This window comes from Puma concolor, chromosome B3, assembly GCF_028749965.1.
Source record: "Puma concolor isolate L17-30 chromosome B3, mPumCon1.1.hap2, whole genome shotgun sequence".
Classification (NCBI taxonomy): domain Eukaryota; kingdom Metazoa; phylum Chordata; class Mammalia; order Carnivora; family Felidae; genus Puma; species Puma concolor.
The window spans coordinates 108,261,278-108,286,658 of record NC_141672.1 but is presented as its reverse complement, the minus strand read 5'-3'; the positions used below and the strand labels follow the sequence as shown (position 1 = coordinate 108,286,658).

General features: G+C 50.5%; 3 protein-coding genes and 1 non-coding gene across 9 annotated transcripts in view; 1 reads left to right on the top strand and 3 right to left on the bottom strand.

Annotated features, from left to right (window-relative positions):
• The first annotated feature begins 1,003 nt into the window (after positions 1–1,003).
• PPIB (peptidylprolyl isomerase B) lies at positions 1,004–6,821 on the top strand. Its single transcript, XM_025918838.2, has 5 exons — positions 1,004–1,189; positions 1,942–2,055; positions 3,215–3,308; positions 5,712–5,896; positions 6,464–6,821. The coding sequence occupies exons 1-5, from the start codon at positions 1,055–1,057 to the stop codon at positions 6,584–6,586; spliced, it is 651 nt and encodes a 216-aa protein (XP_025774623.1). The 5' UTR covers positions 1,004–1,054; the 3' UTR covers positions 6,587–6,821.
• On the bottom strand, positions 5,203–15,508 carry SNX22 (sorting nexin 22). 5 transcript variants are annotated; one of them, XM_086710921.1, is made up of 8 exons: positions 15,246–15,508; positions 10,137–12,825; positions 9,669–9,752; positions 9,186–9,290; positions 8,575–8,669; positions 8,086–8,260; positions 7,859–7,926; positions 5,203–7,386 (listed from the first exon to the last, which is right to left on the bottom strand). In XM_086710921.1, the coding sequence occupies exons 2-8, from the start codon at positions 10,209–10,211 to the stop codon at positions 7,317–7,319; spliced, it is 672 nt and encodes a 223-aa protein (XP_086567047.1). In that variant the 5' UTR covers positions 10,212–12,825; positions 15,246–15,508; the 3' UTR covers positions 5,203–7,316. The 5 variants fall into 5 exon arrangements, with proteins under 5 accessions (XP_086567047.1, XP_086567048.1, XP_025775505.1 ...); XM_086710922.1 differs by lacking the exon at positions 15,246–15,508 and having other exon boundaries at positions 8,086–8,224; positions 10,137–10,319; XM_025919720.2 differs by lacking the exon at positions 15,246–15,508 and having other exon boundaries at positions 8,192–8,224; positions 10,137–10,315.
• Positions 15,509–18,614: 3,106 nt separating this feature from the next.
• LOC112856645 (U1 spliceosomal RNA) lies at positions 18,615–18,775 on the bottom strand. The gene has a single exon (XR_003223198.1). It is a non-coding gene; the product is annotated as a U1 spliceosomal RNA (small nuclear RNA).
• Positions 18,776–22,202: 3,427 nt separating this feature from the next.
• Positions 22,203–25,381, bottom strand: part of SNX1 (sorting nexin 1) — a 39,748-nt gene continuing 36,569 nt past the window's right edge. For both annotated transcript variants that reach the window (XM_086710911.1, XM_025918501.2), the window contains exons 12-15: positions 24,412–24,555; positions 23,759–23,839; positions 23,221–23,292; positions 22,203–22,633 (exon numbers count right to left, since the gene is read on the bottom strand). In XM_086710911.1, the coding sequence (XP_086567037.1) occupies positions 22,583–22,633; positions 23,221–23,292; positions 23,759–23,839; positions 24,412–24,555 (348 nt within the window). In that variant the 3' untranslated portion in view covers positions 22,203–22,582. The remainder of the gene's footprint in view (positions 22,634–23,220; positions 23,293–23,758; positions 23,840–24,411; positions 24,556–25,381) is intronic.

The window sequence follows — 25,381 nt, the reverse complement described above, 5'->3', positions numbered from 1 at the left end:
CTGCTCAGGATCTTCTGCCTCCTCCTCTCTGCCCCTCCCCGCCACACGCACGCATGTTCTATCAAAAATAAACATTAAAAAACAAAAACAAAAAAACAGCATTGAGTGGGGCACCTGAACCCAGGCCGTTTCACAGGTATTATTTCCCACCTCAGTACTAAGTATGACGTTACTGCAACCAAAATTTGTTGAACACTTAGCCCTGCAGCAGTGTTGGCGGAGTTACATACAAAATCAGTGCAACACAATCCGTTGCTCACGCGCACACAAAACGGCTACTTGGAAAAATAGGCAAAGAAAGGAAGTTAAGAACCAGAGTATACAATATTAAAGCGTGCACTGACTCATACATACAGCAGTAAGCACGGTAAAAACCAGAGAACAGGTAGTATAGTGACATGGACTAAATCAAAAAGGGGTTCGAAGCAAGTTTTACAAGACAAGTAGAAGGAGCAGTATAAGGTCATGTTCTGGGTAAGCACAAACATGCCCCGAGTTTGGGGAAGCTACCATATTTAAACCCAAACTGATGGTGGCTAATGCTTAACTGGACCAATTCGGAAAATAACAAGTGCCTTCTCTCCCGCTATCCACCGACTTCCTAACATAAACTGACCGTCCAAAAGACTTCCACTCCCACAAAGGCAGAGCCGGCCAAGGGACCCATCGCTCTACATGCTGGGGCTTGTAGTCTCCTCAGAGACCCAATCCGCGCGCTCTTCAGGGCCGGGCGGTGCCGCCTTCAGGGATCCTCTCCCCGTGGGTGGGCATTGGCTTGCGGGGGAGCCAATGAGGCCACAGTAACGTGGCAGCCACCCACGAGCCCGCGTCTCAGCCAGCAGGGTCCGCGAGGCGGGCTCCGCCCCCCACGGGGACCTACTACACGGCGCCGACCTAGAGGGGGGAAACAGGCCTCGCCTCCTGCCAGGAGGCCTGTAGGAGCCCCGGTTCCCCCCCGCGGCCGCGCTCGGTGGAGGCGCCGGTGCCCACGTTGACGCGTCCCCACCCTCTTCCGGCCCTCGGCTGCCCGGGCCGCGCTCGCTTCGCCCGGTGGATGCTGCGCCTCTCCGAGCGGAACATGAAGTTGCTCTTCGCCGCCGCCCTCATCGTGGGCTCCGTCTTCTTCCTGCTGTTGCCAGGTCCTTCCACGGCCGACGAGAAGAAGAAGGGGCCCAAAGTCACCGTCAAGGTCCGTCTTCCCCTATCCCAACCTTCCTGGCAAGGCCCATCCTCCGTCCCCCGGGTTCCGGCTTCGGCGCCGCTGGTTAGCGGCGTCCGAGGCATTTAGGCTCCCGGAGCTCAGGCCCAGGCGTCCTCAACTTTGGCTCAGCCTCTCCCTAGGTTCTCGGCTGTGGCCTCGTGGCGTCCGTGCAGTCCTGCTCGTTGAGACCGGGGAATGCTCGGCTCCTCCCCAACACCCCAGCCCTTGCCATGATTCAGGAGCCGACGCCGGGCATGTCCAGCTGGGGCTGCCACTGTCAGCCTCAGAGCAGTCTTTTTGCAAATACTGTCCAGCGCTGGGGAAATGGTGAAAGATCACGTCTGCCAAACAGAATCCTTTCTTTACTTGGGCCAGGTTTTACCCACTTCCAATTACAAAACACAACAATCTAGTTTAAACGTGCGTGGCAAGCTTAGGCTCTTCTCTTTATGGTTTTTTGATGTTCATTTCTAGAATCTGTGCTCATTATTTATTTAGACTAAAGGTGGTTTGGCACGCTATAATCTTAAGGAGAGCGCAAACATTTTCTAGTAGAAGGGTCTGGAGTCCTCATTAGATTCTCATGGTAGAGTTTTTGTCACTACCAAAATCAGGTTCGGAATCACTGTTTTCAAAATACCGCTCTGTTCTCTCCTACCTTCATGGTAGCTTCTTGGCCCCTCCCTTCCCTAACAAGGCCCCTTTAAAAAGGCTGACTTTGAAATGGTGTTCTTCCTCAGGTGTATTTCGACCTGCGAATTGGAGATGAAGATATAGGCCGGGTGGTCATCGGTCTCTTTGGAAAGACTGTTCCAAAAACAGTGGACAATTTTGTGGCCTTAGCCACGGGAGAGGTAAGTGACCAGAGCAGAGGTAGTCAAACTCAAATGAAGTGAAATTGGCAAGTAGGGCTGGCAGGAAACTGAAGTGCAGAGCGTGGCCCAACTATACCAGGAGTACTGCTCCTGTGAGTACCCTCACAGAGTACTGCCGACCCATAGTACTGGGAACCACTATTAACACATCTTGCGGGTTTTATAAACTGAATTCAGAAATAGATTTTTTTTTTTTTTGAGAAAATTATTATTTTTGTTTATAAATTTTTTTTTTTAACGTTTATTTTTGGGACGGAGAGAGACAGAGTATGAACGGGGGAGGGGCAGAGAGAGAGGGAGACACAGAATCGGAAGCAGGCTCCAGGCTCTGAGCCATCAGCCCAGAGCCCGTTGCGGGGCTCGAACTCACGGACCACGAGATCATGACCTGAACTGAAGTCGGACACCTAACCGACTGAGCCACCCAGGTGCCCAAGAAAATTGTTTATTTTTTAAGACATTTCAGTAGTCAAGGAAAAGCAACCAGAACTTTCTTTTAAGGGTGAAGGGCCCAGAGCTTCCCAGGTTTTAAAGAAACAGTAGTGCCCCATTTAAGAAAGTTTGTATTCCTCTTAACTCTAGAGAACAAACTGGTGGTTACCAGAGGGGCTGGGGTTGGGGGACGGGTGAAATAGGCAAAGGGGATTAAGAGTACACTTAACCATAATGGGTGCTGAATACTGTATAGAATTGTTGAATCACTATATTGTATACCTGAAACTAATATAACATTGTATGTTTTTATACTGGAATTAAAAAATTATCAAGGAAAAAAGTTCCTGTTATAACTTTCCATTGAATTAGGTAACTTTTTGATGTGATCTGATCAGTTTTCATGCATCTGTTTCTATGATTAGAAAAAAAAAGAGGGGAAAGGTGGAAACATTATGTGAAGTAGAATTGTGTAAAGTCTGGGAATTATATAAAGGCAGAGGAATGTGCAGTCTTAGCCCCTCTCCTGGATCTGTGTGTTCCATGCTTCGCCTGTGGGAACTGTTCACTCAGTGGCACATGGAATGATGAATCTGGTCAGCAGTGGTATCTCTTCCATGATGAGTTGTGGGCTAGGCTCTTGCAGGGCCTACTTAATATCTGCCTGTGCCTCGTGCCACCTCTCACCTTTTCATTCCCTTTCTAGAAAGGATTTGGCTACAAAGACAGCAAATTCCATCGTGTGATCAAGGACTTCATGATCCAGGGTGGAGACTTTACCCGAGGAGATGGCACTGGAGGTAACCTCAGGTCGTCTGGGCTATAGGATCTGTTAATGCAACTTCCCACAGGGGAGAGCTGGGCTGTGTTGGGTAGACAAGGCCTCATTTTCACCCAGGTCCAGAGACAGGACTGGCACCTGCATTGAGACCAGCTGCAGCCTTCTTTGTACAGGGAACCCAGTACAAGAGGAGAAATAAGGGGTCATGTGGATCTTACCCCGCTGACAGACCTGGCAATCAAGGCCTGCAGCGTTGATGACTTTTCTCTAAATACCCCCTGGGGGGAAGGGAAGCAAAGTGTACCATGTGGGTGATTCTGGGTCATGCATGCAAAGCCTGAGTGGGCAACCTTGGAAGCCCCAGCGGGGGTGGGAGCAGCTGCTCCCCTTGGCAGTCTCCCACCAGAGACCACTTGGCAAGAGCCAACTGAATCTCCCCTTTGCATTACTTGTACACATAGGACAGAGAGACAAATAGCCTGGACTTACCTAACCCATGGGAGGGCTCACCGTACTTGGGTGCCCAGCATACTCTTCCCTCAAGACTAAGGCTGCCCCTCACCCCATCAACAGATATCTGTCGGGACAGGTTTTATGGTAGGTGCTGGGTGCAGAAATCGGGGGGACAGCAACTTGCTTTCACTGCTAAAGAATGGGATGAGTTGGGGGTTCTGCGTAGTAGGTGCCCAGCCTATGGTAAATCAATCCGGCCATTTTCAAAGTGCCAACAAGCAGAGGAATCACTTCCTGGCCAAGCTGATCAGGAAGTGGCCTTGTGAATATGAGGGAAGATTTGAACTGGGGTCCTGGCTGGGGAGAATTTGGACAAAGAGGCAGGGCTAAGGTGAACCCAGCTATGTTATGCCACAGGAGCTTGGCTGAATAATGGGGTCGGGGGATGGAAGTAGAGCACATGCCACACTGGGGTCCCAGAGTGGTGGGCCAGGGCAGACCTGGCAACCTGGGCTTTGTCCTGCATGAAGTTCCACAGAGGACTTGAATGGAAGACCCAGTCGCAGAGGAGTTTTAGGGAGGGTGATGTGGCAGTTTATACACTTACGATGTTCACAAGGGTTCTCCAGCATACTCCGTTACCGCTCTGAGCATTAGCTGTACCTGCAGTGGGGGTAGCGGGAGTGCAGAGGAAGAATGCACAGCTAACGGGGGTGAGAACCATATGGACAATGTGCAAAGGAAAAGGTGTCAAAAGAGTAACTGAAGTCTGGAGGGGAAGACAGTATGTTGAACTTTAATTCGAGCTATTCATCTGAGTTTGGGAGTCCATGTGTGTTGGGAAAGTGATTGAAGTACAGATGTGGGGAAATCCTGCAGTTGATCGAGACTTACAAAGAGGACTCTGATCTTAGCCAGCACTCGAGCCAGGAGTCACTGCAGAGGGCAGGGTTCCTCCCTAGCCTGGGTGTGAGATGTCCCTGTCAGCAGCTAGTGACTCTCAGGTTCAGACTTCCCCACCTACTACAGTCAGAAATACCTCCTGAAGAGCAGCTGTCCAGAACCACTTCCCAAGTGGGGTCTATCCTCTGGAACCACAGGGTGAAAATAAGGTGTACTGAGGAAGGAAAAGGAGTCTTGTAGGCGAGTCTGAAAGGTGTTGGGTAGAGGCGCCTGGGTGGCTCAGTTAAGCCTTTGACTCTTGATTTCAGTTCAGGTCATGATCTCATGGTTTGTGAGATGCATGCTAACAGCATGGAGCCTGCTTGGGATTCTCTCTTTCCCTCTCAAAAATAAACATTAAAAAAAAAAGGTGTTGGGTAAAACAAGACAGGATTTCTCCTGGAAGCATCTCTGAGAACTTGAGGGAGGATCTCTGAAATGGCGTAGGGGTCTGCCCAGCTCCCTTTGTCATTTACCCTCTGGCCTTGGACCCCTCGTGGAAAGACACACCACACACATCAACAGGCAGCTTTTATTTTGTGTTCATTAATAAGAGGTTATTGATTTTCCAGAACCCAAATGGCAGCCCCTCCCTCCTCGTCTCAGTATCTTTTGTGCCATTAGGAACAAAAGCTGTCCTCTTCTTCTGGAGAGCTCTTACCCTCCCATGTCCCCTGCACAGCACCTCTCTCCACCAAAGTCCCTCAAAGTTCCTATGGCAGACCTCTCAGGCCATAGCTAAGGGTAGCTGTTGATCTGTGCCTTATTTAAAAGCCACTAAAATCTATTCTGAAAGTAATCGATCAGGTGAGCTGTTCACTAAATCAGCCTGGCATCGTGCCCCACTTGGTCTGTCAGCATGATTTGGCTCCAAGACCAGAGGGTAGGAAGAGCACAGCTTTTATGTCCTTATAATCCATTTGAGCCTGGCCTGGCACAGAGGTCAGGTTGAGTCCCTGGCATCCTCACCCCAAAGATCTGCTTGGTTTGGGCCTACCCAGCTCCCTGACCTACTCTTTCTTCCCAGGTAAAAGCATCTATGGTGAACGCTTCCCTGATGAGAACTTCAAGCTAAAACACTACGGGCCTGGCTGGGTGAGCATGGCCAACGCCGGCAAAGATACCAACGGCTCCCAGTTCTTCATCACTACGGTTAAGACCGCCTGGCTAGATGGCAAGCACGTAGTGTTTGGCAAAGTTCTGGAAGGCATGGTGAGTTTCAGGGGCTAAACTTGGGCAGCTCTCATCAGGAAAGCACCGTATATTTTATCATTTTCCCAAAAGGGGACCCAGATTCACACCAGTGTTCATGTTTGCAAACTTGGGGGAAATTAAGAACTACCCTGCTACTCTATGCCCCCAAGTTCTCAATTCTTCCAGCTCCAGGCACAGGCTCGGGAGGAGGCCTGTTGAGGCTGTACAGGTGCAGGTGCCTCCATTTCACCTAGTGATGTGCAGGCACCATCCTGACTTGTACAGGACATGGCTTAACATGATGTTCCTGAGAAGCCACTTGGTGCCCACTCCCCAGCCACCTTTTTCTTCCTCCTGGGCCTTAGCTCAGCCTGGCTCGTACTTCAGGGATCAAAACTATTGCATTTTCTGGGTTCTCCCTGCCCTGTCACCTGGCTATGGTTCTATTAGGATTTTGGTGCCTGGAGCTTGGCATGCTATTCATGTGGGCATCTCATCCCTCCCTGGCCATATTGTGAGGCCTGTCTCCCTTGAGAGGGGGACCTCCTGACCTCTCTGCTTTACTGCTTCTGCCTTCCTTTCTAGGAGGTAGTGCGGAAGGTGGAGAGCACCAAGACAGACAGTCGGGACAAGCCCCTGAAGGATGTGACAATCGCAGACTGTGGCAAGATCGAGGTGGAGAAGCCCTTTGCCATCGCCAAGGAGTAGGCCCACAGGGACTTCTTCCCTTTGAGCCACCATCTGTGCGGCCCTGTTGCCCTCCAGGGAGGGGGTGGGGTGGGTGGGTAAAGATGGCCCGCCACACAGCTCCATGCTGCACTGGCCCTAGTGCTGGCATCTGACAGAGTGGACTCCTCACCTCACATTCCATAGGCCTCCAGGCCCGGTTTTGTAACAAACTCCTATCCATGCTGACCAATAAAAAAAAAAGGTGGTTTGTTTTTTTTTTAAAACCAGTGTGGGCTGAGTTCTTGGGCCTCCAACACCTGCTCAAGTCTCTGTCCCAGCATGTCTGGGACTCTTGGGGCAGGGGGTGCCTGTCCCCATCTGAGGCTCTGGTCTGACCCCTTTCTCTAGACACTGCCTATAAAGTTTCAAGCAGGAGCTTTTACTCCTCGTTTCTAACCTTTGCCACTACTGTGCCTCAACCTTTGCTTGTCTCCTGCCCCTTTCTGGGGTAGGTGAAGAAATACACCAGTCTCTTTTCAAAGCCTACCTCTAAATTGGACTTCTCCCTTTATTCCTTATCCCCTGTTGTCCCTGCCCTGGCATCTGGGGTGGTTAAATCCTGGGTCCGGGCCAAGGGGGACCCAGCCTCTGAGAAGGGGGCTCATACACTGAGGCACATGCCTGTCCTGGCAGGTGGCCCACAGACCTCTGGGCTGGTCAGGGCATCGGTGGCAAAGGAGCAGGGTGACAGGGAGCCTCGGACTGGGCTTTAGCTGAGCTGGTGCTGAAGCCATAGAGGCCCTGGAGCACGCCATTCACCACCATGTTGGACAGAGGCTCTGTGGGACGGAAGGAAAAAGGGAGGAAGGGGTAGGAGACCACAGAGAAATTGATGTAGAACAGGCCCAGTCTCAGGCCTGCAGCTCCTAGAGCCCCTGCGCCCATAGGCTCAGCCCCCTCCTCAGGAGCAGGAGTCCCACCAAGGCCAGAAGTAACAACAGTTGGCCACCCCAAATGGGGCCTTGGGTTTCCTGGCTCACATCCTGTTCACAAGAGCTTGGTAAAGCCAAGCAGGTGAAGAATGGAGACCAGGAGGGCCAAGTTTATTTCACCATGTCTGCCTCCTGAATGAAAATAGAAAGCAGGCTATAGGAGCAGCAGGATAGGTGTCGTCCCAAAGGAGGGCATTAGGAGGGAGATATTGCCTGGGGGTCCTGAGCTGAAAAATGGCAAGTTCACCCCTGACTCCCACCCTGCTACCTAGGCCCTAAATATAGATTATAGATCAGAGCCCATCCCCCCACCCCTCACCTGGGGATGGAATGCAAACGTAGGGATCCATGCAGAAGCTGATGACAGGCCGGTGGTGGAGCTGGGAGCTGGGGGGGCGGGGTAAGGGAGGAAAGTCATAACAGTGGAAGGAGAGGCAAGGCAGGGGCAGGGTCTCCTATCAGGTGGAGACTAGGGATTAAGATCACCAAGCACCCAAAAAGGGAAGGTGAGTGAGAAGTGGTCTCAGGAGGCACCAACAGAGATACCTGGACGGCTGGGAGAGGCCAGACACCAGCAGGCACAAGGCCACTAGGGGGCAGCCTGAGTCGGGCGGGGAATTGGGGGCGGGGGTGGGGTGGGGCTTCCACTTGCCTGCTGTTCTTGGGCAGGAACTCCCCCAAGGCGCTGAAAAGAGGAGACCCGCTGTGAGCGGCTGTCGGGCTAGGAGTTGGGGGGAGGCACGCGCGCGTGAGGAAGGGGTGGAGACACGCAAGCCCAGCACCACACCTCCCAGGGGACCACTACTTCTATTTGTAACAAGCTCAGTTCCGGAGGTAGCTGGGGTAAACCAAGACGGTCCAGAAAACAGTCCCTCTGCCCAGAGCAAGAAAGCTAATGAGGGAGGCCATATCTCAAGGAACAATCAGGCCTTTGCCTCCAAAACCTTGCCTCACCTGCTTACTTCAGGGAGCCCCTGTCCCCTCAACACTAGGGCCCCTCTCTCTTGCCTGGCCATGGCCCCTAGAGGTGCTCACCCCCAGTTGCTGGCCTTAGGGTCTGTGGAGAAGTGCCGAAGGCTCAGGAATTCCAGTAATTCCTTGGGCACATCCTGGTTCAGGTACAGGACACCCTGGGGAGGAGAACAGAGGAAACCTATAATCAGACCCAGCTATTTAACATAGAGCCCAGTGCAAAATGGAAACGATGGGGGCCTTCCCAAATGACTAAGCCAGAGCAGAGCATTAAACCAAGTTTGGGCCCTTCTGAGCCCTGGGCCCTGAGTAACTACATGGGTCGTATGCCCAGGAAGCCAACCTGGCCTATAATCTGGCATCACCGTGTGGGGAAGAGGGGGGTCTCCACCCAAATCCTCATCACTGAGGGTAGCACACCACGCTCTCACCCTGGAGGGAAGAGAGCTAGCTTTCAGTGAACTGAAACCACCTGCCTCCGTGTTACCTCATTCCCTTCTATCAGTACTGAAAGGGCTGTTTGGACCCATTACTGTTCAGAAAATTGAGGCTTGGGGTAGTAAATAACATGCTTAAGATGGGGGTCTCCTTCATTCCATGCCCCCGCACCTCTCCCTCTGGGTCGCACCTCTGCTCCAGCAGGCTGGGGGCAGCAGAGTGAACCCCATGCACACCTGGATATAGGCCTCCAAGCCCTGCCGCCGCTGCTCCAGTCCTCTGGTCCTCCAGTTGGGCAGGCGTTTTGAGGGGAAGTCGGGCACTTTGTACAGTTTCTTGATCTGCCAGGAGGTTACCGCGGTGCCATCAAAGCATCCTGATTGAGCCCTCAAGCTCACTTCGGCCTAGCCAAGAGTCTCTCCCCAGGCCTCCCCGCCCCCACCTCCAAGACCCTAATGAGTGATGGTTGGGACAGGGTGGAGAGAGGCCCCAGCACCCTCCTCCCCCAAAAGCCCGAGGTCTGGCCGGCCACACATTGGCACCCATAGTACAGGCTGCACCCTGCCCCTTTGCGCCCACCCCGCAGCCCGCAGGGAGGTCTGTGCCCAGGACAGGAACTGGGGCGGTAACGGGGGTGGCAGAGACTGGGGCCGCAGTTCGTCTCCCAGGAGGTGGGCAGGAACCAGGCCGAGGTCGGTGAGTCGGCGGCTGAGCCTCACCCTCTTGTGCAGCGCGTGGAACTCGCTGTAGCGCCTCTGCACGATGTGCCTGCGCCCGCGGCACAATACTTCCACTCGGAACACCTGGCGGGCGCGGGCGAGCGGCCAGGTGCGCGTGAGGCCCCGCAGGAGGGCTCAGCAGGACCCGCGCCGCAACACGCCCACCCTCCCGCACCAAGCGGCCTAGGAACCCCGCCACTCTCCGGAGACCCTCCCACGCTCCTCACACGTTTAGGAAAGGGGGAGGACAGAGCCTCCCCTCAGTTCCCTGCAGTCCCTTGTGAACCTGGACCGCCGTCCACGGAGCTGGCACATCCCAGCGGCCCGAGACCCTCGGCAGGCCGTCTTCTGACGGCCTGACCTGCCGCGCTCAGACGCCCCAGCCCAGGCGCGGGGTCCCCACTACATTCGGCGCGGGGGAGTCCGGCGGGTCCCCGCGTACCTTCCCATCCACTGCCCCCCGCTCACCATGTGGCCTTTCTCTGGGCTTTGCCTGGGATCCTCGGCCTCAGGTCCCACAGACGGGATGTGAACTTCCAGCATCCGCGCCACGGCTCGAGCCCCTCCGAGCACAACGCTCGGAGCGCGAACTCTCCGGGTGTAGATCACCGACCCCAGCGGGCCCGGCCCCTCCTCCTCGGGCTCGCAGGCCCCGCCCCAAGCTGGCCCCGCCCCGGGCGTTCCCTCGCGCCGCAGAGTCCTGCGAGGGGCTGATTAGGCAGCGCGGGGGGAGGTGGGCCAGGATACCGCCCCTCGAGTCTAGTGGGCCGCAGGTGGGGACCCTTCAGCGGCGGAGAGCCAGCCGTTTGTCAACATTTTCTGAGTGCCCGCTAACAGCCGTAGACGAGCCAAAATTTCACCTACTTTTTATTGAGCGCCTAGTAAGGACTAGAGCCTGTGGACGCTCGGCAGGAAGGGACGCGGGGCCCAGACCTAGGCGCCGACCTTGGGGGCCAATCAAGGATGTTCTTTGAGATCCTCACACCCTTCCCCTAGACCAGGCTGCCGCCCATCTCCTTTCCTCCACCTTTCACCTGGACCCTGGGAGCGCGGCCACGCCTGGGGAGGGCTTGGGCCAATTTCTCTTTGATGTCCACCTCTCCCACCATCCACAAGCCCCTTCATTTCATTCATTCATGCATGCATGCATGCATGCATGCATGCATTCATTCATTCATCTTTCAGCCCCAACCTTCTTCAGATCCAGTTTGCCTGGATGAAGCAGTTTAGGGACCTGAGCTCTGCTTTAAGGGTCAGATAGCTTGGATTTCCTGAACTGTGTAGACCTGTTCTCATCTGCAAAATTGAATACTATGCCTAAGGAGGGTGTATGGAAATGGAGATGATCCCTGTTAAGCCCTCAGCATAGCAGGTGCTGAGAAACTGGCAGCTTGAGGGCTTGTCCTGGAGGCAGAGGTAGGTGGTGTGTGTACAGGGCAATAAACGGGGAAGAGGGACTGTAGGAGATGGCACTAGGCTGCTACTGCCCACCCCTCTGGGCAGGGCCTTCCTGGGTATGTGGCAGGATTTAATCCAGAACTCTCTGACCCCTTGGGCTAGAAAGGGCCTCTGCTCCCCTACTAAGCCCCCCTACACTTCAGCCATAAGAGATCTGTCCCATTCAACAGAGTCCTCAACTCCCCTGACTTCCCCCAACAAAGGCCCGGGCAGACAGTGGAGGGAGGGAGGGCTGGAGGCCTCAAGGTGGGAAGGAGGAAACAGAGCACCTGTCTTAGGGGTAGAGGCTGGCAGTTGGGGGATCACTGACTCCCTCCCTCCCCTGCTAGTGCAGAGGTGCTTCTGAGCTGGAGCAGAATCTCTCCCCACCCCCCACCCAGTTCTGCCCCTAGAGAGAAGGTGAGAGGGTGACCCCAAAGAAGGCAAGCAGGTCTCACCAATATTATGCCCCACGCTTTCTTCCCCCAAGTTCCATCTCACAAAAGCCCCAGAATCAGGAAGGTGAAACTTCCCGGAAGGGAAACCACCCACTGTGAACAGAAGTGCTGAGATTTCATTTCCTTGTACTTTGGAGCCCCCACACTCAAAGACCCTGTTCTCCTTGTCTACTGACCAGGAGGTCCTCTCCCAGGACCTCAGACCTCTAAGCTTCTCGGTCACCTGTCCTAATGACTGCCCTACCATCTAGAAAACTGCTACATCTCTTAATCGATCTCCCTGTTTTTCCTTGGCTCCCTCTCTCACACAAGGTCCATTGTCTACCTAGCAGCACAAACCACCATCAAAGCAACTGCTTCAAACCTTATGAAGGCTTCTTTCGTGTTGTACTTTGAAGAAAACATCCCCTCCCTACCACAATCTACAGAGCTCTAAGTGACCTAGCCCAGCCTCCACCTCTCATCTCATTTCCTCTCCTTCCCCTTCGTGTACCAGGCCCCAGCCAGTGACCTTCCAGTTCTTCAAACCCAACTCGCTCTTTCCTGCCTTAGGGCCTTTGTGCCTGCTGTGACTCCTCACCTGGTGGGTTTAGCCTAGAACTTCCAGCTCTTGGCCTAAAACTCACCTCTTCAAAGAGACCTTCCTTCCTGTCCACTTACCCTATCATATCACCCTGTGTCTGCACTTAGTTACGTAGTTACTGTTTGTTTATTGTGGGTCTCCCTGGTTTTCCCAACTTTGCCCCAGGCTCTGAGGGCCATCAGGCCAATGTCTTGTCAGTGGTTGCTGCCCTGGCACCAAGAATGTAAGAGACGCTCAAACATTTGTTGGTTGAAAGCCTTTCTGACTGAATCGGGGGAGGAGATGTTGGGAAGAGGCTGGGGAGAGGAGGGAAGGCCTGGGAGAGAGGCAGGAAGGGAGGAGTTAGAGGAATAACAACAGGAATCCTCTGCCCACCTTCAGATCCAGACACCTCTCTCTCATCATCGCTCCGTCGCAGACTGTTGAACACACCTCGTTTATATGCTTAGTTTTCAGGTGTTCCTGAGACGCCTCAAATTAATGGATTCCCAGCACCAGTTATACAGGGAGATTTGATGCACCTGACTTATAAAACATCTGGTAGGAAACCTGCAGCTCCTGATTCTTCAGTGTTCCGTGGCCATGAGTGAAGATCCAAATGAAGAAGAACAAGATCCTTGGCTTGCAGACATTTTGGGATGTCTTTGGGGAGATAAAACAAGCTATGGAGAATATTTTCCTGTAAAGGGGAATACGTGACATAATGTAAACTCCAAAGCACTTGTTATAATCGAAGGAAAACTTATTTTCTGTATGCTGTAAGCACTGGCCCACTCAGTCTATGAACACTGAGCTGAGTCCCACCCACTATGTAGACCCTCAAAGTGACTTGTTTTTAGAATGAGTTTTAGTGTGCAAGCCTCTGTCTTTTCTCCATCACTCTCTAACACATGACTTTAATTTCCAAGTTTCTAAGGGAAGGGGGCTTAAAAGTACTGGTCGGTCACACACCAACTTGGCCAAAGTATTTCCAGATCAGATTATAGAGCGGTGGTTCTCCAACCTCCGCAGGCATCATCATCACCTACAAGTCCTGTTAAATCTCAAATAGGGCTCTGAGCCCAGTTTCCTGAGTGCTTGGGCCTGGCGTGGAGCCTCATCGTGTGCGGGTTTTCACAACTTCCCCTGTACCAGAGCTGCTCCGGGTTGGGGACCACGTTGTAGACACCAGTCTCTTGACTCCCACGCCAGCTCTTGGAGATGAGGATGGTGGCCAAGCAGAGGGCAGCAAGGGCTGGGGGCAAAGGTGTTCCCCTCTTGGGCTCGATCTGGTGAGCCTCTCTGGGTGGGGGCGGGGCAGGTGGGACGGACCACAGCTCCCGCGGTGGCTGGGCCCTGGCCCTGGGGGGGGGGGGGGGGGGGGGCCTCCGCACAGGCACGCAAAGCCGCATTCACTAGGCAGGCTGGACGCTGCTCAGGAGGTGGTTAACCCGTTTAAGAAACAAACAGCTCCTGGGCTTGTGGGCGCCGCCGAGGCACAGAAGCTGGATTCTTCCTGCCGGACTCGACCTGGCCTGGCCGGCAGCGGTGGGAGGAGGCAGACTAGACCGAGGGGGGGGCCCAACAACCTAGCACTGCCAGAGCAAGGTCGCCAGGATGGCGTCACCCAGAGGCTAAGGTCACCCGGGCAAGCTCAGACAGCTCCCCTCGCTCAGGGTCCTTATCAGCAGAGCATAGCGCTGTGTGTGGATTGAAAGATCATGCTTCCAAAGTGCATGGGCCTGGCACACAGTAAATAAATGTCAGCTATTATTATTTACTGAATTAAAAGAATTTGCCCTAAGTCAAAACGGCGGGTTGTTGGCAATTATATATGGTCCAACCTAATATATTGCTGCTGATTCAACTTTAAAATAACACAACTTTACTATTCCTCTTTCAGTATCCTGAGATTGCAGGCTTAGCTTAAAAAATGAACTATTTTAACTACTAACTCTGTGATCATAATTTTCCTGATCTTGTCCATATTGTGCAACCCAAAAAAAGGTAGAATCAACTGGAAGCAGAGTTTGGTGTAAATTAGCAACTATCCTGTTCATCCTAACAGCCTCTGACTTCTTACTGATTGCCTTTTTAATGAGTACATCTTACCAATTTTGAATAATAAAATAAGACGAAATACCGGGGCACCTAGGTGGCTCAGTCGGTTAAGCATTCCCCTCTTGATTTCAGTGCAGGTCATGATCTCATGGTTCATGAGTTTGAGCCCCACGTGGTTGGGTTCTGCACTGACACTGCTTGGAATTCTCTCTCTCTCTGTGCCTCTCCCTAACTCATGCTCACTCTCTCTCAAAATTAAATAAATAAATAATAAATAAATAAAGAAATAAATAAATGTTAAAAAAACACAACACAGTACCTTTATGTTGAATACTGAACTTTGGTGTAGATGTCTGAGAAAATAGTTCTTCTCAAACATCTTAAATTATTGAGAAGTCTAAACTCTTCATTTTATAGATGAGGAAACTGAGGTGTGAGGAAGGAGAAGTGAGCCTCCAGGGGAAGGTTGTGTTAGGAAGGCACCTTTGACAAACAGGTCCCGCCAGAGCCCCAAAAGCAAAGTTTGGCTCAGGGTAGGCTGGTAACCAGCTTCTCAGGGGACATACAGGCTCTAGCCCTGGGGCTCCAGCCAGCAGTGTTCCCCCTTCCAGATGACAAGGACAGCTCAGTTGCTTCAGACATGACCCAGGGATGGAGCAAAGGGAGCTGGCAGAGGCCACCCCAGCCACCTGCCATCCAAGGCTGCACAGCTTCCCAAGGAGATTTTTTTCTGGCGCTACAGCGACTCCCAACACCCCTAGAATGACTATGTCAGGGAACCAACCACTTGGCCCCCCTCATGTGCCCAGCACTGAGGTTCAAGGAACAAAGATGTGCTCAGGAACCCTCAGGTCACGGGGGTTTACTGTGAAGAGTTGTGAGACCAAGAACTGAGGCCAAGTGGAAAGCCAGGCCAGAGGCCGGGAGGGGCCGCAACCCCAGGCCCTGAGGTCTGGAACTGAGATGCTCCCACCTCCCATTCTAGCTCTGGGTTCTGTCTCAGGTCTCTCAGCAAGTGGAGGTTTTAGTCTCTGCCGCAAAAGGTCCCCAGGTACTCACCCAAGCTGCTCCTGTCTTCCAGATTCTGCTCCTGCTCCCCAACTGGGCCACACACTGTGCCTGTCTGGGGAGAGAGGATCTCACAGGGGTCAGAGAAGCTCACAAGCCTATGAGGCCAGGTGGATGACATGTCCTTAACAGGTCTCTTGTGTGAATTTATTCAAGTCTTTAAGAAAACAACTTAGTGGGTTAATATCTAGGTTCCTCTTGTGCATCCCTGTCTAGAATGTGTGAGACATGGTGTGGCAGACAAGCTGAGTCAAGCAGATTGGGTTCAAGTTTTAACCTCAGAGCTCTCCCGGGGGGGGGGGGAGGGGGGGTTCGGGGGGTGACCTTGGGCAAATTGCTTAATTTCTCAAAGCCTCAGTCTTTTACTACCTGGAAGTTCTCTGGTGCCAGATATGTTTCAGAGCCCAGAGGCACAGAGTAGGTGTTTAACACATGACAGCCCTTATCCTTAGGCCCCTCAGTGGGAAGGGGTTATCCTGCCCCCACACTTTTTCCACCTGCCAGGTGCCTTATTATTTCTGGTGAGGCTGTGCGGAGACCTGCTGGTTGGGCCCCTATGGTCATCACTGCTGCCACTCAAAATGGAAGAGGAAGCTGAGACCTCTGAAGCTAGGAGGGGGGCAGTGATTTGGAAACAATGGTCACATCCCTTTAGGGAAAGGTCCTAACTCAGATTGAATGGTTTTTCTGTGATTTTTCTGGACCCAAAATGCATCCTATGGAGGCTGTGCACCTGGCTCCCTGGGACCAGCCTTGGGGGTGAGTGGTGTTTTCTGCCCCAGAGGTTTGGCCATCATAGCCAGAGGGGCATTTCCACAACCGAGGAGGGCAAAGGGGAGGAATCTTGGCTGAGGCAAGCCTTGGGGCAGGTGGCTATCACCTCCCAGCCTGCAGGCCTCCCCTGGAAGATGGAGCACCATTCCTGCCAACCACAGCACGGCCTACCAAACCCCAGATCAAGCCTGATTTCTGAATGTCTTCAAAACCCCCAAGATCTGGGCCCACAGGCTCCTAAAACAATAATCACCAGAGCTGAATGGCAGCCATTGCCCCCTTAGGCTGCCTTTGTGGGTGGAAGGGAGCATGGAGATAGGTAGGAACAATACAGTCCATGATCTGAAGGAGTTCAGAACCCCAGAGGCTAATGAGATCATCTCAGAGATAACAATGCACACAGGGTGAGAAAGACCAGAGGTTTAAGAGGATGACAGAGCGACAGAGGAGGTGGTCTCCCGTTCCAGTCTGGGGGTAGAATGGAAAGTGCATCAAAGAAAGCTTCCCAGAGAAGGTACATAGAGAGTAGGCCTCAAAGGATGCACTGCATTTTTTTTCCCATAGTGAAAACACTTTATTTAATTTTTATGATCATAAAAATACATAGAAATTCCAAGCAACATAAAATACTGTGAAAATTTTAAATAATGCAGAATTCCATCCTGCTAGGGCAACCATAGTTAACAATTCAATCAACATTCGTTCCATATATATAGTTTTATATAAACTTACACCACACTATACATGTAATTCTATAGCCTACTTTTTTCACTTAAAAACGTTTTCCTTGTCAATGAATATAGCTATGTATCATCTCCAATGACTGCACACCCAATCGTATTATGTACCATAATTCATTTAATCCCTTCCTGCTGTACAGAGATTGGTTTCAATTTTTACAACCATACACCTTGCTAAGATGGGCCCCTTTGCACAGGCTTCTTCATGGACTTGGTTTCTAGACGTGTCTACAGGAATCCCCTGTGAATGTTCTGACACGTTTACCAGTGCCTTCCATCTCCATCTACTTCCACTCCCATTCAGACAGGTGTAATTCTGAGACTGAAGAGAGGGATGGCAACCGAGACAGGGCATGTCAGGTACAAAGCCCACCATTAACAAAAGGCTCCTTAGGCCTGGGCCGCACAGAACTGAGGAAGCAAAGAGCATGAGCATGTTTGCGGACAGTTTCCGTCAGGGGTCGGGCGTTGTTGTGAAGTGCTAGGACATAAACAGGAAAGCGAGCGGGAATCCTCTCAGAGAACACTGGGAGTGCCAGGTGGCAGAACCTGCAGTTGGAGATCATTCAACCTTGATCTATCTGGTGCCTATTTTGAGCCCAAATCTTTGCTGGAGATCATGGAGTGACAAAGACGTACCACTTCGGAGAGTTGACCGTTTGGCAGAGAGCGCCAAAATCAACCACACATCTGGTGCCACAAGACGTTGGCAGATGACGCACACACCCTTCCCATGGCCAGTAGACACGGATGAGTGGTTCTCACCCATTTCTAACTCTCAGCTCGGGCCCGACTCTCCCCAGTCATGGAGCGTCTCTCCCCAAGACACTTAGCCAGTGTCTCCAAAGACAGGGCATTCAGTTCAGGTGCATGACAATTGCAGCAAAGGTCTGTTCTTCTTTGCTTCAGGAGGGATCACCATCATCTTCCCCTTTCCTCCTGCTCCCCTAGGCTGCTGTGGAGAAAATTCCACCACTTTGGGACCTGATGTCCCTCAAAATCCATGGTTTCCACTCCCATTTGGGCCATAACCATGCTCAGCAACGGACACTCCTCCATCACCATGCTCTCTCTTCAATCACTTCCTGGTCCCATCCTTAGCAGATTTCATTATCATCTCTTGGTTTTTAAACTTTAAGCTGCAAAGGTATTCTTTATTTTCTTTATGGTTCCCAGCTATAGGTGCACTCAGAATGAAAGTCTTCTGGAAAGAGCTCAAAGTTACAAATACCTATGCGTGACACTTTCTATCATTCCCACTTCTCATTTAATCTGTCACTCAGTACTCATATTGAATGCTGGGGTCCCTCCAGCTCAAAGTTTCATGCTCTAGACTCTGAAGCCCAGAGATTCTTTGGGGAAATAATGCATGGGGAAGTAGGGAAGTACAGACTCGTCTCCACACCTCTTCTCTAAACCACTTGACTCAAAATAGGAAAACCAGATATCTCTATTTGAGAACACTTTAATTACCAAGCAGGAGACCTATATTCTCCGCCCCACCCTGTCTTCCTTCCCCACGCCTCCTTGCTTGGCAGTGAGGCTCCCTGCTCTGTGCATTTGTCCCCAGACACAGCTCTGATGGCGATTCCCTTTCTCTCCTCTGAATTTTATTAAGATGCCAAGTCTGACCCACCTTTAAATAAAACAAAGCCTCCTTTCACCAGGTTTCTCTCCCAACTCTCAGCATGGGCCTCCCTTCCCATTCAGAGGAGCCTCTTATGCTACATGACACAGGCAGCACTGACGGCTTCTGCTCCCATCTGCTCCAAACCTACTTGGCCTTGTGTTGCCTGTGTCATTAAGGGCTCCCTTCACTGTCTATCCTTCCCCCACCGCCCCCTCCTAGGGGGAAGCATGAACGCAGTCCCCCACTACCACAAACTATGCAGTCGAGTTCCCCACTTTTGGGGAAATCGCAGGGGTCAGCACATCCAGAGTGCAATGGATAAGCCTTGCCCTGGGGGAAACCACCTTCATGATCATGGTATCTTCCCTGCTAAGTATTCTTCACTGTCTATCCCGAAATTCCAGCCAGAAACCTGCAAGTCAGGCTAGCTCATCCCTCAGGCCTCTCATCAGATCAGTGACCAGGTGTCCGGTGGTTCCACGTCCACCTTCTGAGCCTCTCCAAGAGACCATCCCTTCTGTCCTCCTCAGCAATCTGGCTGGCTGGGATGAACATGGCTGCTCTCCTTGCCTCCAGTCTTATGCATCTAAATCACAAATGTGAACATGTTACTCCCTGCTTGAGTCCCTTCAGTGGGTCCCCACCCTTCTGGGTAATTGTGCCAAGTGCTTCACAAGTTGTATCAAGCAGTGTGATCTGGTTCCTATTTGTCACTCTCTGTGGGCTGCCCAATGACTTGACCCACACCATACCAAGCCACCTACATTTCCCTAGATGCCTACCTCCCACTGTCAAGAGACAGGGAGGTAGAATGGGCTCAGCAGAAGGGGCAAACGCCTCTTCACCTTTAAGCCACAGTTCAAGCATCCTCTTCTCTACAAACGTCTTCTTCCTGAGGCCCCAGGTAGAATGACTCTATCTTTTGTACCACTGTGCAGGCCTTGGGCTCAGTACCCTTAACCTGTTTGCTTTCTCAGTTTCCATGTGTGCAAGCTCTGTACAGAAATGCACAGGCCTGTCAGCCTCCAGTGCCAGATGCTAAGGAGGAAGTTCTGAAACCACAGTCCATCCCAAGGAAATAATAGACTTGCATCAAGATGATCACAGGATGGAATATAACAAAGCAAGGATAAAGTTTTACAATTAAGTTTCTTTGGAGAAGAGTTACAAGTATGGAAAATGGAGAAGACTTAGATAAACCCAATGGGGTTAGACTGTAAGGATCTGTGTGAATTCATGCTTTCTAATATCTAATTCTTTATGTCATCTCTCTCTCTTGCTACTGCTATATATCTTTGTCTTTCATTACTTTCCTGCTCTGCCAAAAGCCTAGAAGCAATGACACTGCAGAAGCCACGAGCACACTCAGCACGCAGATCTTGGTTTCTATATATATTTAATTCTCCATTAAAAGAAATCAGGACTCTGTGGAGAAATGGCTGATTCCAGAGCTGGGGCAAGGAAGATATAGGAGAAGCCTGAAACACTTTATTATGCCAGAAAGTAAGAAAAGTGTTAAAAAAAAAAAAATGAAGGGGACAGGTTAAAAAAATCATCTGGGATGATTTGAGAATCAAAGTAAATCAAAGCAAGGGCTTGCAATGCACTTTGAGTAAAATAGGAATCCATTCATGCATACTGATAAACAAGTAGATTATTAAGTAGAGAGAAAGGATGTTTTTCTTTAGTAGAATGCCAACCAGTAAATGCAGATTATGGAGCCAGAAAAGCACACTGGAGAAGGAACAAAGTATTTAGATGATCTCAAAGTACCTCCCCACAAATTTCTTGTCAATTACAAAGGGGAAAATAGTAATCAAGTGATCAGAGTTAACTTCAGCATTAACGGGACCAACATCATGTGCCAACTTAAAATGCTCTGAGGACGCATCACTTCTGTGATGTTCCTGCCTAATTGCAAAACCCTAATATAGTCACACGGAACCATGAGGCCAATCCAAGTCAAGAGATATTCTACAGAATACCTGGCCTATATTCTTCAAAAATGCCAAGGTAATGAAAGGCAAAGAAAGGCTGAGAAACTCTTCTGGATTAAGAGAGACACAAGTGATCGCACGTTACAACTAAAGGTAACACATGATCCTGAACCAGGAAAAAGGGAATAGCTATAAAGGACACTACTACTGGGATAACTGACAACATTTAAATACGGACCATGGGTTATGTAACAGTATTAGTTTACTGTCAAACTTCCTGATTTTGATAAACATACTTATGGTTGTAAATTATGAGAGATGTCCTTGTTCTTAAGGAAATGTATACTAAAGATCTGGGGGTAAAGGGGCACAATGTCTGCAATTTACTCTCAAATGCTTCAGAAAATACAATATGTAAATATAGACAATAAATCACAAAGCAAATAAGGTAAAATGCAAACACCTGGTAAATCTGGGTAGAGGCTAGATGGGAATTCTTCGTGATACCCTGTAACTTTTCTAGAAGATTTAAATTATACTAAAATTTAAAATTTACCAAACAACCAAGAATCCAACAACAAGGGATGAGTCAGAATTATGGTACAAGCACTCTGTGGAAGCCTTAAAATTACATAGCCTTCTAAATAAAGTTTGTGAAGATATGTAACAATAAAGAAGAAATGCTTACAAAATATACAGTGCTGAATGATAAAAGGATACAAAATATTTCACGTGGGTATTATTACAACTGTGCAAAAGCAAACGCAAGACTGTAAGGAAAAAAATCAAGAGTGTTAATAAAGATATTGGGGGATAGGGAGAGACTGAGTGACTTTTTCTAAAACAAAACAAAACAAAACAAAACACCCAACTGTTGAAAAAAATACTTGCCAGCACTGCACCCCCACCCTGGATCCCTGCCCCTACCAGGCTGGTGCACTGGAAATCAGTGCTGTTTACTGCATTCTCTTGCCTCAGGCTGTCCCTCCCCAAACCTTAACCACCCACCCAAGAGAACTAACAGAGCAGGCCTGGAATGCCCACAGAAAGGGGCGTCTCTGGGGCTGGGGGGTGGCGGACAGGAGTGGCGAGGTTCCATGGCAGGCAATCTGCCAACCCTGCCCCACAGAGCAGCTTCACAGACCACTCTGATCAGCCAGCTTAAGCAGCTGTGGACACAGCTGAGGGGAAGCCCAGCAACAGCGCATGTGAGACTCCAGTCTCCCTGGCCAGGCCAGGACAGAGACCCCTTTGAACGCCCTTGGCCTAAGCTGACAACACTCGGGCCCTGTTGTTGGCATGCTACCTCCTGGGCACAGAGAGTAAAGCTTCTTGGAACCTCAAAAAGTTTAGGAACTCTTGGATGACCTGATCTAGAGGCAAAGTGCTGGCTCTGTTCTCAACGGAGATAAAGTGTTAAGTCCTTATCAGCTCTTTACACTTTTAACAGGAATCGGTCTACTGGGGACTTGGCAGAAAGAAGTTCAGAACAGAAGTCTGCTATCAGAGGGCAAGACTGAGAGAGCCCTGGGCAGCTAAGGGAAACAGGGTAGGAATAAAAGAAAGTCTGCCTCCTTCGCAGGAGAATCCATTGTCCCTCTTACTATAAGAGATGTCTTTACAACTCCTTCCCTAAAAAAGTAGGAATAAGAATTAAACAGGTTAAGAGACCCTCAGAGTGCGTAGCAGAGGTAGATAGAAAAAAAGAAATTCTAGTCCCATAGGGAAGCAGCAGCAAAAGCTTAAACTCCTGTGGAGAGAAACTTACTATACCTGGGCAACTTCTTTGTTCAGAGTATTCTGGACCTGTTTCCCAACTGCTCCCCAGCCTAAAGCAAAAAGCACCACCATTCCGAGTCACGTGACCTGATTTTAAAATATTTTATTACATAATCTTTTCATGGCACCATCAGGAGTAACAGAAAACGTTATTCCCAGTTCCTAACCACATCCTGAAAAATATACATTTGTATTTATATATTTATATCAATACTCCACCCCTATCCCCTAACTCCACCACCTAGTGTAGGTCTTTTGCTTAAAGCAAGAAACTATTCTCTCAGGTAAGAAAATATATATGGAAGCTAAATGAAGTAATGGTTAGAATGGGCAGAGGTTGGTCGTGGGGGCAGGGAAGAAGGGATAAAGTCCAGGCTAGGCAGGATGCATCACTGGAGTCCGGCGGAGGTGGAGAACAGTGTATAAAAAGGCAGCGTCAGGCAGGTGGGCTCTGGTGTCCTTGGTCCATTAGGAGATGGCCTTTGCCTCAGGAAGGAAGGCTTCCCAGTACTTTGCCAGCTGCAAAGAAGTGGGGACAATAAGCAAGTGCCCCCACCTAGTGGCAGAGACTGAGCCTGGGAGGGGAGCAAGCACAGTGCCACGCATTCCCCCGTGGTCTCAGCCACCCAAAGGGAGGCCAGAGCTGAGGCCAAGCTGAGGAAATGGCTAGGCTGAGAGTGGACCCTGGGACAGATTGGCCAGGCAGCCAATCTTACCCCTCTTCAGAGGAAGCATCAAGTACAAGGGAAATCTCTAAAGACAGTCCTGCTTCTGCCCTGGAGGAAGTATCCCTGTGGGGGCTACAGCTTTGCCCAGCTCAGTTAGCTCCTCACAATGGGATCCACTGTTCAATACAATGATTGGGTCTCAGCCTTAAGAGGGTTAGGTGGTACCATGGGGGGTTACAGGGAGAGGTAGGGTTTGTCCTTAAAAACTAACTTATTGTAGGATTAGGGCTACAATATCCTGCTTGGCAAAAGACCCTATTAGATTCTCCATGTTAGAGTAATACAGCCAGCCCAGCCCATCCCATCACCAAAGCCCCAGGTAGGCAGCTGGCCTCTGGAGGAGGCATAGAGAATGAAAGTCATGCATAACTTACATACCTGCTGCTGTGAATACAGGAGTGTCTCAAGGTACTTGATCACGTGGTTTTTAAAGTCCTTGGATTTTTCTTTCTATAGGAGACAGGATTCTAGACTGATCATCCAGACAGATGCTCCTACCCCTCTTGATGGGATGGAGTTTATTGCTGACCAAGGCCAAACACAGCCCCAGAAACTATAGCTAGCAGCTGGAATAGCTATAATTTCCAGCCAAATGGCTTCTGCCAAGGACTTGCAAGGCTTTCTTGCATGGTGGGCAGGGGATGGGAGGTGGAGGAAGACAGGAGAAAGAAAAGGGAACCAGAGGACACAGGAAAGTTGCAAGCTTTAACTTCTCTGGTCCAGCAACAAGTGTAGGACAGCCACTCTGCCTCAGAACATAAATGTGAACACACACACACACACGGCCACGTCTGTTCACAACTACCAGGTCACTGGCACTTTCATCGGTCTCCCTACTCAATAGACTTGAACAAAACCAACACCACCACTAAACAAGGCACTGCACACTTGTGAGAAGTAGGATATTCTATCTCACCTCAAACCGTATCACTTCTTTTCGGACCACAGTTGAAATCCTTTCAAAATCCCTTTCATACTGAGTCACCCGAGACTCCCACTGGGAAGAAAGGGAACAGAAAGGATCACTTAATATTATGGTATCATTACTGAGTCTTTACCTTTGGACAGCAATTCTACATGTGAGACCTCAGTTGGTCATTATGTCTGTTTGCCCCTCTGGGTAAGATTAGAAACCATATGGACATTCAGTGTGTAAGTCTAAGTCTAGGTGAAGGCCATCTGGCTGGAAAAGAGATGCTGTGTACTCCAGGCCAGGCCTGGTCTCAAAGTTCTGGCACCCCAAAGCCCCTGGTTCAGGTACCCACCACAAAGGCTGGGAGTTCCAGAGAACTGAATTCAGTTGTTGCCATACTGAATCGCCTTGGCAGTTTTTCACAGACCCACCCACGACCCCTCCTGCAGAGAATCTGATTTGTTAAGTCTGGGTGGAATGGGAAGAGAGGAAAAGGGCCAGGCCTCAAAGCAAGCCTGGACTCATTCTCAGAGGCTTCCCCAGCAGCCACAGTCCTTTAGACTCAATCGGCTCTCTCGCCTGCTGTGGGGTTTCAAGCATCTGGGTGGGATGGAACCCGGGCTCATTCAGGAGCCAGTCTGCCCTGTGTGCCTCACCTCTAAGATCTCATCCTTGGCCTGCTGCAATTTGTCAGGCTTGTTGGCCCAAAGCAGCCGAGCCTCAGCCTCCCGCTTCTTCTGCAGCGTCGCCTGAGCATCCTGCCAGCGTTGCCACGTCTTCATACGCTGGTCGAAGGCAGCCTGTGGGGGTGGGGGTTGGGGAAGAGCACAACCAGCCCTTCAGGAGCTCCCCTGGCTCTGCCTGGGGTAGGGCTTGGGGGGCAGGGGGACTCTCTCCCAGCACCTGTGCTAGAGAAGGACTGACCAAGGGCAGGTTCTGCAGCCGTGTGTTAGTGCCCAGCTGGAAGCTTCACATCAAAAAGCACAAGCTTGGGTAAGACTCCTCTCCAAGCCTCCAGAGGGGCGGTGCCATGCTGCTTCATGCTACTTCCAAGGTTGGATGGCTGGGAGCACAGCAGGTGGCCTGATGCCAGTGCCCAGTTCTATGGCTTCTGAACTGCCTCCCTCAGATTAGTCTCTGGGTCTACATACTTTTCCTGATCTCCTGCCTGCCATGTGCCAGGAACTAAGAATACAGTGGGGAATGAAACACGTGGTTCTACTTTTATGGAGCTTGTTAGAGGTTGACATATATTAATAATTGCAAATAAATAATTACAAGTATGCAGAGTACAGAGTAAACAAGCAGAAGATCTATCTCAAAATATCAAACTTGGATACCTAGCTTAGTCTGGGAGATATACCAGGGAAGCCAACCTAAGGAAGCAACCTTAAAATTAACACATCCAAATAGTATACAGGATTAGCTTAACAAGTCTTTAACTAAATACTTGAAGCTACCATGGGGACACACATGGCTTCCATCCCATCCATACATTCAACTGATAAATCAAGGCCCCCAAGAAGCTCCCCAACGTCCACTTGCTGGTTTTCCCAGTTTCCAGTTCTTTTCTCTTTTTTAAGATTTTTATTTTTATTTATTTTATTTTTAATTTTATTATCATTT

Excerpts from the sequence above, each read along its gene's own strand:
- PPIB (XM_025918838.2), top strand. The coding sequence starts at position 1,055 with ATGCTGCGCCTCTCCGAGCGGAACATGAAGTTGCTCTTCGCCGCCGCC. Across the intron at positions 2,056-3,214 it reads TGGCCTTAGCCACGGGAGAG|AAAGGATTTGGCTACAAAGA; the intron begins GTAAGTGACCAG and ends TTCCCTTTCTAG. Across the intron at positions 3,309-5,711 it reads CCGAGGAGATGGCACTGGAG|GTAAAAGCATCTATGGTGAA; the intron begins GTAACCTCAGGT and ends CTTTCTTCCCAG.
- SNX22 (XM_086710921.1), bottom strand. The coding sequence starts at position 10,211 with ATGCTGGAAGTTCACATCCCGTCTGTGGGACCTGAGGCCGAGGATCCC. Across the intron at positions 9,753-10,136 it reads GCCCAGAGAAAGGCCACATG|GTGTTCCGAGTGGAAGTATT; the intron begins GTGAGCGGGGGG and ends CGCGCCCGCCAG. Across the intron at positions 8,670-9,185 it reads GCTTGGAGGCCTATATCCAG|GGTGTCCTGTACCTGAACCA; the intron begins GTGTGCATGGGG and ends TCTCCTCCCCAG.